Here is a 16,553-nt window from a genome sequence, read left to right on the forward strand (position 1 = left end):
CAGGACATCCTGCTGCTGTGTGGCCCTGGGCCCCCACACTCCCTGCCGGCCCCTGCTGCTCCCCAAGCTGACTCTCAGGTCCCCGTGAGCTTGGGGGATGGAGACGGGGTCCTGGAGGCCTGACTCACCTTCTCTGCCTTTTCTTCTTGACCATTCACTAAAGATGCTTCTATTTTGGACTCTCTCAGGACACAAGTCACCCCCAGGCTGGGCTTTTGGCCTCTTGAGACAGCAGTCCTACTGGGTACCTCTGGGGGAGCATTAGAAGCCCCCCCCCCATCCTGTTGCTCATGGGTGTTGAATTTGGGCGAGTTTCTTAGTCTCTTGGAGCCTCCATTTCCTACAAAATGGGCTGAGAACATGCACCCCTCAGGATGATGGCTGGGTCTAATAACGATGGGCATTAGAGTATTCCTGGTCACAAGTGTGACTCAAACGTGGGCATCGTGAAATTGACACTAGCTGCCCATGCACGCTATTGGTTCAACATCCAGAGCTAGAAAAACGGTTCATCTGATCTGAATCTAACGGTAGTTTTATTTTTAAAAAATCTTATTGCATAAAATATGTATTTGTACTATATAATGTGTTTTATAATTTTGAGGCATACAAAAGATGTGTGAATTATGAAACTCGTCATGAAGTAGACACCCAACTTAAAAGCTAGAACATCGCCAAAACCGCCACACCCCTTGTAAGGCTTCTGCTTTGCGATGACCCCCTAGCTGGGCCCAGTTTGTCCCGTTCGCTGAAACTTGTCTCCTGCTGGCTCTGGGGACAGAGTGCTGGTCGGGGATGAGGGAGGTGAGCCCGTGGGGGAAGCCCAGTCCCAAAGCTGGGGGTGTAGCCCCGTGGAACGTGACTTCCCTTCTCTACTGAGTGACTCTGAGTGTTTCCCCAGTTCTCCAGGCCGGAGTTCGTCCTGCTGGCTAGAGAGGCCCCTGTGACTTTGCATCTGCCTGGATCCATTGTGGTAACTGCTGGGCTACACTGGGCAGGGGTGGAGGGTGGCGAGGGAACCGCCCAGCTAAGCAGGCCCAGAGGCCGCCTGGGCTCTGACTGGGTTCTCAGGCTGGGAGGGCCCTGGGGACGCTCATTCTCCCCCCTGCAGACCCCTGCCAGAGCCCTCTGCTGGGTCACGTGCCGCTCACATCCTTCAGCCCTTCCCTGTGCCTTTAAGAGGAACCCTCTGTGACCTCTGCCTAAATCCTGCTTGTCTTTCCAGACTCAGCTCAGCCTCCATCCCCTCATTCAGTCAGGAAGTCTTGTTCAAGCATCAAGTAGGCACCAGGCACTGCTCCAGACCCCAGATCCGCCATGTGAACAAAGCAGAGCCCCCTTCCCCTGGAGCGTGCATTCTAGCCTTTGTGTAGTTGTCTGATTTCAGGGGTGGAAAAGTCACTCTCCTTTCCCTTAGCCCTGCTGCCCCAGCCCAGGAAGGCTGCGGACCCCCGCGGGGTGCAACCCGTCTATGGAGAGGCACTTGCTACCTGGGTTGGGAGTGAGTGACAGGCTTGTCCCTTCTGAGCCGTTCACCGAAAGAGCTTTGGTGCTGCTGGCCCAGCGTGGGGGCAGCCACTGCAGGCCCTGCTCTGGGATGTCTGTGTGCCTCACTGGGGCCCTCCTGAGCCAGTGCCCTGCAGAGGAGGGGAATGACCGTGGACTGGGAGCGGGTGGCCGCCCTGGGTAGAGGGAGGCAGAGGTCCGAGGGTAGGGAGGGGGAGATGGAGGCGGGGAAGGGCGGGGAGCACCTGGGAGCGGAGGAGTTGGCAGCCAGAACCCATGGCCAGAGACGGGGAGGCAGGACCACTGTGAGCTGAAGCCCCATGTGCATTTTCCATTATCCCACTGGACCTCTCTTAGAAAACACACATTCAAAGATGCAATTCCTGTATTAAGAATTTTAAGAGGGCAGCTGCAGAGCATTACACCCAAGCACAGGGCCCTTCAAAGCCCGTGGGGTGGCCCCTGCACTTGTCTCTCTCTCAGGAGTGGCCCTACACTGCATGTGAGACAGCCCCTTGGGGGGGCAGGCACACAGCGGGGGTGGAGCCAGGGGGCTTGGAGCAGGCCACATGATCAGCTCCGCCAGGGACCCTGCGGGAACCCCTCCCACAGGGTCCTCAGACCTGCACGGGCCCCTGCAAGGCTGCCCCTTGGTGTCCAACGTATGGCTGCAGGCATGGTCTCGATGGCAGTAAAACCATACACACTGGTGACCGGTGTCCATCCATGGCTGTCATCTAAGGAGGAGTTCCCTGGGGAGGTCTGGGCCAGCCCCCAGGCTGGGCTTCGAGGCACAAGGTGCTGTGGCCGCAGACAAGGGTCCTGAGCCCACCTGGAAGGCTCTCAGGATTTTGCCGTGCGGAGAAGGAGGGTAAGAGCCTTCCAGGCAGTGGGCGCCGTGCAGAGACACAGGCAGACGAACCCGTGAGGGGGTGGAATGGTGAGCCGGTCTGGGCTGCCGAGTGGAGGTGGTGGTGGTCGGGGTGGGATTGGGGTGGAGATGAATCTGGAATGAATCTGAGCAGGAGGAAGAGGCAGAGGCAGGATGCCATGGGTCTGTTTCTGGACGAGTTAATCCCCTTGGCTGCAGCCCTCTCTGTCACCTGTGCCAGCCCAAATTCTCTCCGCTGTGCTCTGCGGGGGCCTGGCGGGACAGCATCAGCTTGACCAACACCCCCCGGAGTGGAGGATTCACTGACGAAGCCCCTGATTAGTCCTCTTGGGAAACAGAGCCAGAATTTCTGCAGGGGAAAGACGTCCGTTCCACCTGCCTCTCAGCCCTCCTGGCCCCCCAGAGCCGGGCAGAGGGTGAGGATTTGAGTCCGGTTCCACCGCTTACTAACTTGGCAACTGAGGGCAAGTCCCTTACCATCTCGGAGCCTTGTTTCTCCTCTGCCGAACAGGAATCAGAAACGTTCTTATCTTTGAGGGTTGGTTGTCAGTTAAATGAGACAATGCATGTAAAATGTTTAGCATAGCAGCCAGCCCGGGGTAAAGATGCCATGTCTCGTAGTTATTGTTATAATTGATACTCTTATTGTTGTTTTCAGACCAAGAAAGGGAAATCCTATCTGGCTCTCAGGGACCTCTGTGTGGTGCTGCTGAGCGGGCAGAGTCTGGAGGTGAAGTGTGACGTCACGTCGACAGCGGGCGCCATCTTCAACGCTGTCGTGTCCTTCGCCAACCTTGGGGAGCTCGCCTACTTTGGTTTGGCTTACATGAAAGGTAAGTGTCTCCGGGGAGGCGACGGCTGGCCTGGTACCTCAGGTAACCCAGGTCTCCAGGTACCTGAGTGCTATTCCTTCTACGAAAACTGCTCGAGACTAGGACACCTCACCCTCCACTCTTGGAAACTGGCGTGGTGAAGCCTTCATGGTCATGTGCACAGTGTCAAGTCGGCGCAGGAGACTGTCATGAAGTAGTGCGGGGAAGATGTGGGCTTCTGTGACTTGCTGGGTCTGGTTGATCAACCTCAGTGCATTCAAGTGAGACAGGCAAATGTTTAAAACAGTTCCATCTAGGTGGGACTGTAAAATGGTACAGCCACTGTGGACGGTATGGCAGTCCCTCAAAGAACTAAAAGTGGATTTGCCATATGATCCAGCAACTGCACTTTTGCATGCATACCCCAAATAATTGAAAGCAGGATCTTGGTTATATACCCCTGTTTGTAGCAGCATTATTCGTAGGAGCTAAAATGTGGAAGCAACCCAAATGTCCATTGATGGATGAATGGATAAGCAAAATGTGGAATATACATACAATGGAATATTATTCAGCCTTAAAAGGAAGGAAATTCTGACATAGGCTGTAACATGGATGAACCTTGAGGACATTGTGCTAAGTGAAATAAACCTGTTGCAAAAAGACAAATACCGTAGGATTCTGCTATGTAAGGTACCTGGGTTGTCAAATTTATAGAGACAGAAAGTAGAATGGTGGTTGCCAGGGGCTGGGGAGAGGAAGAAGGGGAGAGACTGTCGAATGGGTACAGAGTTACAATTTTGCAAGATGAAAAGAGCTCTGGAGATGGATGGTGGTGATGGTTGCACAACAACGTGAATGTACTTAACACGACTGAACTATACACTTAACAATGGTTAAGATGGTAAATTTTATGTTATGTGTATTTTACCGCAATAAAAAAAAAATTACATCTAATCACATAGGACTAATGGGAAATCAGCACCCCCACCCCCAGGAGCCTAAGTTAACAATCCCTTCCCAATATCCTGAAGGAAAGGGGGTCTACAACTTCTTTCCATCTTTGCCCTTCCGTTAAGGCTCTGTATTTCCATCTACTGTGAATCTCTTTGCTGTGGTCTTTAGCCACTGTGAGGAGTAATGGGAAGGAGGCCGTGGTGGGATCACAGGCCTTCAGGTTGAATCCTGGATCTCGCAGCCCACCTTGCTTAGGTGTCATAATCTCGCTTTTCCTCTATTCTTCCATCTCCAATGGGAGAAGCTCACAAGCCTATTGTGGGATCATTCCGTGTGCCATGGGGTTGGGGGTGTCCTTGTCTCCCCATAGTTCTCAGCAGACCTCGGAAAGAGCTCTCTCCCAAGTAGAAAGAACAAGCATTATCTGCTTGGATGTGGTCAGTGGATGTTGGCTCCATCTTTTGTAAAATGTGAATAGAAGAATCCTTAGGAAACATTGTATTTTTATTGATCTAAAACATGCAATCTAAATAAAACCAGTATGCCGACTCTAGGAGTACAGCCTTAAGGCTTATCTCCTGCTGCCTCCTCCGGGTCAGGTCCCATCCCGGACCCCTCCCGGGTGGACATTCTAGAGCCACTTAGCTGGGGCCTCCTGGGTAAATCATTCAAAAGCGACCAGTCTTGGGTTTAAATATAGGCCCATGTGGGAGGGTTTGCCAGTCACACTGTCATGGGGACCTGCCTATGCCCTGGGGAGAAGTGACCTTAAGCGAAAGGTGAGTCAGTGTGAGGAGTCAGATTCAGCAGCAAGGGCTTAGGGCACAGGGGGCAGAGGTCCAGGCACCATGTGGTGACTCCCATTTGAACCACTCTGGACACCTCCTTCCCTCGCCCCAGCTTGCATATGCCTCTGGGAGAAAAGGCTGGTTCCCCATGTAAAACCTCTGCCTTCCAAAACTTGGCATGACTCCTGTGCCCAGGCAGCCTGCTATGGAGCGCCTCTGGGCTGCGAGGGTGGAGCATGGTGAGGGGTGTGGGGAGAGCAAGGCTGGGGCAGAGTGCAGGGGTCCCAGGAGAGGGCCAAGGGCGGCCACACAGGATGGGGAGGGGGTCAAGCCCTACCTTGAAGAGAGCAGGGCGTGAAGGTGGTGCCTTCAGGGGCTGGGCTCGTTCAGCCTCTCTCCCAGAGGTGCTTGAAGACAAATTCAACAGGAGTTCAAGTCCTGAGCTTGGGTTGTTGGAGTTTTCAAGCGGGCAACGTGCAGGTGCAAAGACAAAGGTGAATGCATTTGTGCCCTTTCTCAGTCTGCTCAGGCTGCTCTAACCATATGCCATAGACTGAGTGGTTTAAACAACAGACATTTCTTTCTCACAGTTCTGGAGGCTGGGAAGTCCAAGGTCAAGGGTGAGCATGGGCAGGTTCTCGGTGAGGGCTCTCCTCCCGGCTTGCAGACAGCCACCTTCTCACTGAGTCCTCACACGGCAGAGCGAGCAAGCTCTGGTCTCTCCTTTTTCTCATCACATTAACCTCATCTAAACTTGCTTACCTCCCAAAGGTCCCGCCTCCAAATACCATCCAATGGCGGGGGGAGGGTTAGGGCGTCAATGCATGAATTCAGTCCCTGACACGCCCGTGCCTGGGGAGGCTTGGGATGGTCCAGGTGATGCAGAACGCTTGGCCCATGGCAAGATCCACGTTCTCATCCCTTTGTTTCTCATTTCATCTCCATAAGATGGGAGCTGGAAGGCAGATACTAAGTAATATCTTCTCTAAGATAAATAACCACACTTTCTCCTTCTGGTGCTGAGTTTCTCTTCCTCCGCCTTCTCCTCTTTGCCTCCTGCTCTTGGCCCCTCAGACGCTGTGGTGGCAGGTATGCAGGTGGCTTGCTTCCTGCTCCCTCCGGTACTCCCAGGGCTGCTGTCTGACCCTCTGGACAGGGCTCAGGGCTGTGGGGCTGAGGGGTGCCGCCTGCCCCGCTGCTTTTCCCTCCCAACGCTCTCTATTTCCATTTCAGGCAAAGAGTTCTTTTTCCTGGACCCTGAAACCCGGCTGTGCAAGATAGCCCCCGAAGGCTGGAGCGAGCAGCCCCGGAAGAAGACATCTTCGGACGCCTTCACACTCTTCTTGAGGATCAAGTTCTTTGCGGGCCACTGCGGGCTGCTCCAGTGAGTGCTGCAAATGCCTTTGTTCCTTCGGCCTTTGTCTGTGTGCAGGTTGAAGTTAGCGACAACAGATAGGCCAGTGCTTGGAGAACTGCAAATTATGTGTAAATAACAACAGTTATTGTGGTTGATCTTGTTGATTGGATTCCAATATGACAGAAAAGGGGGGAAAAATCAGTGTTTGGGGGCATGCCCGGGTCAAAATGAGAGCTTGCCCTTTTGTTTGGTACATACTCCACTTGAGGTCAAAGTTCTCTTCCCGCTGACCCCAATGTGCCCCTCCCCCGGCAGCCCAGTGAGGAGTCTGGAGGAGAGAGGGGGTCATGACTTCAGAGTGGGGTCCCTGCCTCTTCAATCCTTTGCTCACTAAAAGGACCGTCTAACTGCATCTCAGTTTTCTCCCTTGAACCACAGCAGCAAACATCTCCGTGGGCGTTGGGTGAAGTGCGTGGCACAGAGCAGCCCTCCACTAGGGGTGGGAGGCATGGTGTGATAAAGACCACCCTTGTCTTATTGGCATTGCCGTCTGGGTTCTTTTGGGTCGTATCCCGTCTCCTCTCCTTTCCCTGCTTCCCAGACTGAGAAAACCCTCTGGCTTCGGCGTCCTCCCTTCCCCTCAGCATTCCAGTGGCCTTTATTCCTGCATTTCTTTCCCAGGCAGAGCCGGACAAGACACCAATTTTACTTACAGCTTCGGAAGGACATCCTGGAGGAGAAGCTGCACTGCAACGATGAGATGCTGCTGCAGCTGGGGGTCCTCGCCTTGCAGGCCGAGTTTGGCAATTACCCTGAGGAGGTAGGGTGGAAACCTGGGGCCCTTGGTGGGGTCACTGGAGAAGCAGTCATGAGACAAGGGGGATCTGTCAGAAATGTGGAGAGTGAGCCTTTGAGAAGTGCTGTTAACATCTGCCACTGAGATGGGGTAAACTGCACCCATCCATCCATCCATCCATCCATCCGTCCGTCCGTCCATCCATCCGTCCATCCATCCATCCATCCATCCACCCATCCATCCATCTATCCATCCATCCTTCCATCCATTCATTCATCCATCCATCCATCCATCCATCTATCCATCCATCCATCTGTCTATCCATCCATCCATCCAACAAGCATTCATTGAGTGCTCTTTGCTAGGCTCTGGGGGTACAAAGATGAACCAATCAAGTTTATACGTTGTAAGGTAGTTCTAGTCTAAGATCCCTCCTAAAAACAGTAATTTACTAATATGTTGAGTTCCTATCATTATCATCATCATCATCAATAGTAATAGCCAATCTTTATTAAAAGACCACTCTGTACCTGTCATTGACCTAGACATTTTCCACAGTGCTAACTCCTTTGACCCTCACAGCAACATTGCAAGGCTGATACTATTGCTCACATTTTCTAGAAAAGCGATCTGAGACCCATGTAGCTAGAAAATGGTAAGTCCAAATTTGAGTCCAGGTGTGTCTGACTCCAAGGCCAGTGCTGATTCTGCTGGACACACTGCCTCTCAGATGGCAGCTCTAAGCTTGTTGACCAAGCCCTTGTCCCTGCCCCAGAATCACATGTAAGTTTCTTTAATTTGGTTTGCCTGGGATGGTCCTTTGTTATAGTCCCCGGGGAGTTAGTTGAGGCTACTGGTTATTTAATTTGCAGATGCATCAAAGTAGGGAGAGATGATGCTAATATATTTATTTACTTAATTAGGATTCAAAATGAGGAGGCCAGGCAGGAAGGCGGGACCAACCAGTTGAGCTGTGACAGAGAGCAGTGCCGCTTTGCTCTCAGGTTCATGAGCCCCTCCAGTGACACATGTTCAAGATGAGGGGGCAGGGGCTTAGCAACAGACCTCAACAGAGACTGAGCAATGTGACCCAGCAGTGTGACATGGCATCCAAGTGCGGAGTTCGTCTCTGGCTGCATCAGTAGAAGCAGAGAGGGAAGAGCCAGGGAGGTGAGGGTGCCACGATTTCTTCCCAGGTGACCTCCCAGACAGTGCACTGGCTTTTATCTTGGAGAGCATCGCCACCGTCATATGACAAAAACTTGGGTGCCTCTAGGGAGTGCTGAACTTGGAGAAGAGATGCTCTAGAGAGGACGTGAGAGCTGTGTGAAGGAGTCTACTGCTCAAAGGAAAAATGGAAAGGCTTAACCCATATGTCCTTGGGCCTTTGAATGCTTTCCCAGCAGTGTCTGCACGTCCATCACAATCTCACCCACCCTCCAAGACCAACCCCAACCACACAGCTTTCCTGGTCTCCCCGCAAATGGAAGGAAACCCTCCCTCCACCCTCTGAACCCTTTGAACGTCTCCCCCACATCCCTTGGCCAAAATACGTGATTACTCAGCACTCTCCTAATAGCAAGTGACAGAAAAGCGGGCTCAGATTGGCTTGGATAAAACATGTCATTTATTGGCTTGCAAAACTGAAGTGTCTAGGCGCTCCCTGCCCCTTTGACAAGTCTCTGTGCCTGTCATTGCTTTCTTTGTGGCTTCTCCCTGTCTCCTCGGCCCCCAGGGCTGGGATCCTAACCGTGCCTAAGGCTTGCTGGGTGCAGGGGCTCAAAGACACCAGCAGGACTTATGCTTCTTGCGTCTCCAGGCTGTGTGCTCTCCTCAGTCAGGTTTGCCTTCAGCAGCTTCTGGATTCCACCCTCCTAGTTGCACCCCAGCACCAAAGGGAGAGACCCTCTCAGTAATGCCATGGAAATCCTGAGGTCCTGTCTCCTTGGTTCTGATAGGGTCGTGTGCCCACGCTAAGCCAATCACTGTGCAGGGAAATGCCATGTTCTGATTGGTTGGACTTGACTCACATGTCCATCCTGGGAGCCACAGGTAGAACTTACACTATGCAAAATGCTGACTGAGGGGGGACTGAGGGGGAGTGGGGATGGTTCCCATTTCCAGAAAGAAAGGGAACAGTTGCACATGGCCAAAAATATATGTCCCCCACCAGTGGGCACTTATTGGTCAGTAAAGCTACATCCTTGGTGAGATGTATTAGGAGAAGATGTATTAGGCTGAAGTTCTGAGTCTGCTGGGGTCATCTGGGTCTGGCCTTGTGTTGTGAGTTGAAGTGTGTCCTCCAAAATCCATGTGTTGGAGCCCTGACCCCCAGTACCTCAGAATGTGACTGTATTTGGAGATAGAGTCTTTAAGGAGGTGATGAAATTAAAATGAGGCAGGCTGGGGGGGGCCCTGATCCAATATGACTGCAGTGCTTATAAGAAGAGGGGGTTGGGGCACCCAGACAGACACTGGGATGCAGGAGCACAGGGGAAAGACCGCATGAGGACACGGCGAGAAGGTGGCCACCCACAAGCCAAGGAGAGCGGCCTCAGAAGAAACCAACCCTGTTGACACCTTGATCTTGGACTTCCAGGCGCCAGAATTGTGAGAAAATAAATTTCTGTTGTTTAAAGCACGTTGTCTGTGCTCCTTTGTTATGGCGGCCCCAGGAAACTAATGTCCCTTGAGTCTGAGAAGGAGAAGCTGTGGTCCCCACTGAGTGTGGACGTCTGGAGGGGGCTGTGTTCTTCATCCTCAGTGTAGGGTGGAGAGGGCAAAGGTGTGGCCTCAGTCACAGTGCCTGTGTTGTCCCCCCATCTGAGTTTAAGAGCAAGGACAGGCTCGAGAGTTAGAATGGTTCTTGAGAAGAGTGGCTTTCAAATGTTTTGTCCCATGACTCATGATAAAAAGTGACAGACATTATAACCAGCACACACACACGCACATATTACAGAACTGAAGAGAAGTTTCTGGAGGTGAGATGCACTCTTTCTATATTTGACGTACACTGGTATTTCCTGTTCTATTCTAGTCAATTTAAAAATACTGCCCGTGAACCACAGAATTGATTTCATAGTCACTCATGGGTTGCAGGCCTCAGTTTGGAAAATGCTTTTCAGACTATACCAATATCGTCTCGCTTTCTTCCCATGAGATCTTCAGAAGGTGCCACCATGTCTGGAGTCTTCAAAGTCCCTCTTTATCCCCACACACTGCTGTGTTTTTCTTCACAGCATTTTTCACCACCTGGCACAGCATATCCATTTATTTATCAATCTTATTGTCCTCTCTGTGAGAATGGAATCCCCCTGAGGAGAAAAGGTTTGTCTGTTTTGTTCTGTCATTTCCCCAGCACCAAAGTGGTGCCTGAAACACAGGGAGTTTGCTCAAGAGCTGTTGGTCTCAGGAGTGGATGGATGAATGAATGGAGTGCTGGCTTCTGGACCGGATGACACTGTGGATAAAAGTCACCCATCAGGAAGCCAGCAGCTTGCTTGTCACGGAACAGTGGGTTAAATCCCAACGCCCCCATCCCCACTCCCCTGCACCTCCCTCAGTCCCTGGGGCCTGGGACTTTACCACCTCCTCCTGGCAGCAACCCAGCTTGGGAGGGCAGTCTCCTAGAGCTGGTCTGGCCCCATAACCTCCTCCTTGCCCCTTTGACAGGCCTCCAGCCCAGTCACTGCTGCTGCTTCTGGGAGCTCCTTCCTGTCTCCTCAGGTCCCAGGGCTGGGGGCCTTACCTGGCCTGGGCCAGCTCCCTCTTGCTCTCGTGCTGCTCCTTCTGAAGGTCTTGGAGGAGAAGACATTGGAGGGTGTTCTAAGGTGCCCCGGCGCATCAGTTGACATCCTTGCTACAGTTTCTAGTCCAATCCTGTGTGTGGCTCACGTGGACAGGGTAGGGGGGCTTCTGGGGGCAGTGTTAGTTTGTCCTTGGCAGGCTCCATGGAGCAGAGGAGTGAGCCTGAGTTTTGGAGTCAGACAGAACTGGGTCCAAACCCTGCCTCTTTCAGTGGCTCTGTGCTTGACCTTGGGCACATTATCTCTCTAAGCCTTGGCTTTTTGTCCTCAAAATGGAGACAATAGTAGGCTCCTTGCAAAGCTGCCATGAGGATGGAAGGTGGTAACATATGTACATATGTATGGCACCCACGTGATAACTGCTCTCTGCAGGCTTCCCTCCCCCTCCCCCATTCTGATTAGAAGTGTGCTCTATTATAAAACGACCCAAAGACTAACTTTCAGTCTACGGATTCGCACACACGATCTTACACCTGAGACCCTAACTAGGGCTTAGAGTAGGGGAAACTGCAGGCCAGGTCCACTGAAGGCAGCTGGGGAGCCTGAGTAAGACCCCTTACTGATTCCAACTCCTTCCTGTGGGATCATTTGCCCCAAAGCCCCAGGGGCCCAGAGGTGTGTCTGGGCGCCCCATTCTGGCAACCCGCTGCCTGTCCAGTTTCTGACCCACTTTACCCAGCTCCGGCCTCATCCACCACCTCCAGCTCCTCCCCCAGGTCCTGCCCAGCCTCAACCTCTCCCACTGCCCTGGGGACCAGCGCGGTTTCCAGATGCTCTCCGCTGCTCCCATAGGCCGACCTTTCCTCTACCCCGTGTGCGCGTAAAGGCAGATTACGCAAACGGATTCCTCTGCGCATGCGCACACTCAGCCCTACTTCCTGGAGGGCCTGCTCCAGGCTCGGCCTCGTCTGAGCCTTGCCTCAACTCTGCAGGGCCGGGATTATTTCCATTTGAGAAAAATGGTGCCTCTGGGAGGTTAGATGAGCTGATGAGAGCACTGCCAGGACTCACATCTAAGGCTTTGCTTCGCTATGTGCCAGGCGCGGTGGTGGGCACGTCAAAGGGCGATGGGGGAGGCTCCGAGAGGAGAGCCCCTCCTGCGTCTGCGTCGGTGAGTGGCAGGAAGCGGGACGGCCGGTCCGGGGAGCTGCAGGTGTGTCCTTGCAGCCCTGGCTAAAGCGGCTGTCGGCCTGGGCGGGCACGCTGGTGGGATGCGGGAGGCACTTCGTGTGCCCTCCTCAGGGGCTAACATATGGTGTGATAAATGGTTCTGGAACTGGACAGAAAAAGAATCTGGAAACCACTGTAGTGAAAGATTGGAAGCCACTGAAGAATTCTAAGCAGGGAAGTGACATGAATACATTTGCAGTTTAACAAGGGAGACAAAGATATTTTGGTATAAAGTAAGTATCCTTAATCACATCATTGCAACAGACGACTTTCTTCTGGGCGCATTCTCTTCCAGCCTTTGCCCACCCCCGCGGACTTACCCCGCTGTAAAGGTGACCACCTTCGGTTCGCATTCTGCTTCTCACTGATGGTCTGTGTCTTCCCACGGCCTTCCTAACCATCTTTTGGGATGGCTAGGCGTTTTGCTGGAGCAGGGCTGGAGCTTCCCTCACTTGTCTGTTCTCTCAGCATCCGGGATCTCCCAGAAGGGCCATGGACGTGGTAACTACTATTATTATCGTTCCGGTTGCTTCTGATCTTTCCTTTTCATAAATGACATGGAAATAAATGTTTGTGCTGGAGCTTTTTTAGGCCGACATTGACTTCTTCTCTTGGCTACACTCCTAGTAATGAGATGCTGGCTCAAAGGTCCTAAATACTTTTTAAAAATGTTTAAATAGACTTTTTTGTTAGAGTAATTTTAGGTCCACAGCAAAATTGAAGGGAAGGTACAGAGATTTCCCATATAACCCCTGCCCCACACATGCATAGCCTCCCCATTATCAACACCCCCACCAGAGGGCTACTTTGTTCCAACTGAAGAACCTGCATTGACACTTCATTACCCCCCAGAGTCTACAGCTTACATTAGGGTTCAGTCTTGGTGTTGTACAGGCTATGGGTTTGGACAAATGTACAATGATGTGTACCCGCCGTTATGGAATCATACAGAGTGGTTTCACTGCCGTCCTGACCTTCTGTGCTCCACCTCTTCACCCCTCCGCCTCCCTACCCCCTGGCAAGCACTGATCTTTTTTACTGTCTTCATAGCTTTGCCCTTTTCAGAATGTCATAGAGTTGGACTCTTACAGTTTATAGCTTTTTCAGATTGGCTTCTTTCACTTAGTAATGTGCATTTAGGCTTCCTCCATGTCTTTTCATGGCTCATTTCTTTTTAGCGCCGAGTAACATTCTGTTGTCTGGATGTACCACAGTTTATTTACCCACTCACCTACTGAAGGATATCTTTCATTTCCAAGTTTTTGCAATTAGGAATAAAGCTGCTGTAAATATCCGTGTGCAGGTTTTCGTGTGGACATAAGTTTTCAGCTCCTTTGGGTAGATACCAAGAAGTGTGATTGCTGGATTGTATGGTAAGAGTACGTTTAGTTCTGTAAGAAACTGACACACTGCCTTCCAAACTGGCTGTACCACTTTGCAGTCCCACCAGTGTTACCGCGCCAGGTTCATTTTTGCCCACTGCCCAGAAAGCCAAACACCCAGACGACGAGATTGCAGCAGAGAGAGAGTTTACTCACAAGGCAGCCATGCAGGAAAGTGAGAGCATGAGCCTCAAATCCACTTCCCCAAAAATAGGGACTCAGGGATATTTACGGGATGAGGGGCAAGGTGGTCAGAAATGTGGAGAGAGGGGATTGAAGGTGAGGTCATTGATGATCTGTGCAAGCATAGTCAGACTTCACGCCTCTTCATAGGACGTATGCTCACAAAATGGCGGCATGAGTATGATCTGAAGGTGAAATTTTTAGCCTCTCAACGTCAAAAGGTTGCCTATTGGACATCTGCACGGGCCTGGTTGATGAGTTGGTGGACTCAGCCAGCCTGGAGTGGACAAAGGGGTTCTATTTCCTGAAAAACAGCTCACACACCCATTACCATGGTGACCCAGGCTCCAGGAAGATGTTCTCTGTAGGAGCCTAGTGGGAGTCAGATAGCATTTTGCCTAAGCAGCACAGTTAACAATGGGTGAGTTAAACAGCTAAAAGCTGTAATCAGTAATTGCAAAAAGGAAAAAAAACCTTCAGTTCCTAGCTACTTAATCATCAATGGCTAATTTGTTGCTGGTTTCACCAGCAATGAATGAGAGTTCCAGTTGCTCCGCATCCCCATCAGCACTTGGTGTTGTCAGTGTTCTGGATTTTGGCCATACTAAATGCAGTTTTGTGTACTAGCTTGCTGAGCAATTTCTTTCCCTCTGCGTCTCTGAGCTGAGCTCAGAACTGGCACCGGCCAGCCTTAGGCTGGAGGAGTTCAGTCCACAGCCACATGGGGACAGGCCTGTGCCACACCAGGAGCGTGGGTATATAGTGGATGCTGTGCTGTCCCCTTGAGATCCCTTCCTCAGGCCAAGTGACCCACCCCAAGCCTTGAGAAGTTCAGATGCTCCGGGCTCCCTGCTGCTTTTCTCGTGGCCAGCTGTCCTCAGCTGTGGGAAAATGTCTTGCCTGAGATTAGGCCAAGAGGGGCTGCCTGAGCCCGGGATGGGCTGATTCGGGAATACGGGGCAGGGTCAGCTACTCGCTCTGCCAAGTGCTGCCTTTCTCATTCTTTACAGGTGACCCTGACGCCACTCCTCCAAGATGTCTGCATTCCTCTCTCTGCCCCAGAGCCTGCATCCGGGAACCCGGCATCAGGCTGCGAGCGATGCTGATCTGCCAGCCGCTCCCGGTGGGGCTACAGCCTCCGGTTCCCTGAAGAGCAGACCTGGTGAAGGTTCAGGCCTGGGGCGGGGTGGGGGTGTCAGATCTTCTCTCATTCAGGGGGCTACTTCTTGATCACCTTCTCATGGAGAAATGGTCCCGCAGCCAAGACCTCCCTGGTCAGAGGGGACAGTGTGCCAGGAGCACAAGCAGACAGGAAAGCTAAAGGAATAAAAAGAAACAAAAGTTTTAGGGCCAGGGCTTTCCGTACCTTTTGGGAAGTGGCGTGGCACCATAGAATGTGTGAGGGCTTTGGGTGACCAAATCTTGTGTCTGTCACTTACAAGCATTGTGACCTTGGCTCTGTTGAATGCCATCCTTCCTTATTTGTCTTGTTCTCTTGGTAATGGCAATAATAATGCTGTCCTTGTAGGATTACTGTGAGGATCAAAAGAGTATCCTGATGACCAGTGGGCATACAGAAGGGTCTCACAAATGGGTGGCTCCTTTCTTCTCTCCCTCCTATTCATGTCATGTGGTTTGGCCCAACTTCTAATTTAGTGGAAAAAGATATCCCGGGTGGGCTCTTCAGAGGAGCATCTTTGCCCTGGGGCCGCAGCCTGAGTTTTGACAGCACACAGACTTCTGTTCTGCTCAGAGCTCTCCAGAAGGCATCTTGGTCGTCACCTTCTCTTCTGCATCTTATTTCCAGCAGGGAGAGAGTAAAGCCTACTTTCGAGTTGAAGATTACGTCCCAGCAAGTCTGATTGAGAGGATGACCGCTTTCCGGGTCCAGGTCGAAGTCTCAGAGATGCACCGTCTGAGCCCCATGCTCTGGGGAGAGGATGCTGAGCTGGAGTTCTTGAGGGTGAGGGCTCCGTACCTTTGAGAGGGATGTTGGTGTTCAAGGCGATGTAGTCAGCAATGCCCTCCAGAGCCTTCTCTCTGGGTCGGATGTGCTCAGACCGGTGAGGAGGTACGAGCGAGGGACTTGAGGCTCTGGGAGGAACGAAGCTCCATTGCCCTGAGGGGCAAGGAGAGGCTTCTGGAAGCAGGTGGCATTGGAAACGATCCCTAAAGACGGGTAGGGGTTAGTGGTCTAGCATTGGTATGGCCGGCCTTTCTCCCACCCTAGAGCTCACAGTCACTTTTCTGTGAGTAGAGAGACCACATTTCTCACAGACGACATATGGGACAACTGAAGTACAAAACTGGGGCGTGAGCCAAGGGCAAAGCCACTGAGAGACCCCAAGTTTGCAGCTTCCGGGCAGCTATCCAGGCACAGCACAGATGGTGTGGTCCCTGCGGGTGGGTCCAGCTCTGGTCCACTCTTTCTTCAACCCTCGAGCAAAGCAGCGGCATTTCAGTCCCCCATGTTGGTGGGCACACACAGAGCCCCCATGGATAGACTTTGCTCACTCCACAGCTTACGCCAGATGTGGGCCAGGCACTGTGGGGATCAGAGACAGAAAGGACGAATTCCCTGCCCCCAGGGAGGACAGACAGGTGTGTAAGACAGTGATAACTGCCTGATGAGAATGATAACAACACCAGGATGGTGCTGTTACTCTATATCAGGATGGGAGGGAATGGCCGCTCTGCCCGTGCAGATGGAGCTGGGGGCACATGGCTGGAGGCGTCTCCTGCACCCCCAGGGCAGGATACCCGCTGGCCTTTAGAGTTGGGGAGCAGTTTGAAAAGGAAGCTTGGGGATTTATACATTTCTCTGTACAAAAGTCTCCCAAGACAGACAGAAATATTCTGTCCATGTTTTCTTGTCTTTATTAGAGGCTGGTATTTGAAATCAGA

The 16,553-nt window shown here is 52.1% G+C and overlaps 1 protein-coding gene across 1 annotated transcript in view; it reads left to right on the forward strand.

Annotated features, from left to right (window-relative positions):
* FRMPD2 (FERM and PDZ domain containing 2) overlaps positions 1–16,553 on the forward strand; it is a 122,541-nt gene that overhangs the window by 53,200 nt on the left and 52,788 nt on the right. The window contains exons 9-13 of the mRNA XM_070615847.1: positions 902–973; positions 3,057–3,231; positions 6,189–6,339; positions 6,994–7,132; positions 15,457–15,612. Of these exons, the coding sequence (XP_070471948.1) occupies positions 902–973; positions 3,057–3,231; positions 6,189–6,339; positions 6,994–7,132; positions 15,457–15,612 (693 nt within the window). The remainder of the gene's footprint in view (positions 1–901; positions 974–3,056; positions 3,232–6,188; positions 6,340–6,993; positions 7,133–15,456; positions 15,613–16,553) is intronic.

This window comes from Equus przewalskii, chromosome 1, assembly GCF_037783145.1.
Source record: "Equus przewalskii isolate Varuska chromosome 1, EquPr2, whole genome shotgun sequence".
NCBI classification, from domain to species: domain Eukaryota; kingdom Metazoa; phylum Chordata; class Mammalia; order Perissodactyla; family Equidae; genus Equus; species Equus przewalskii.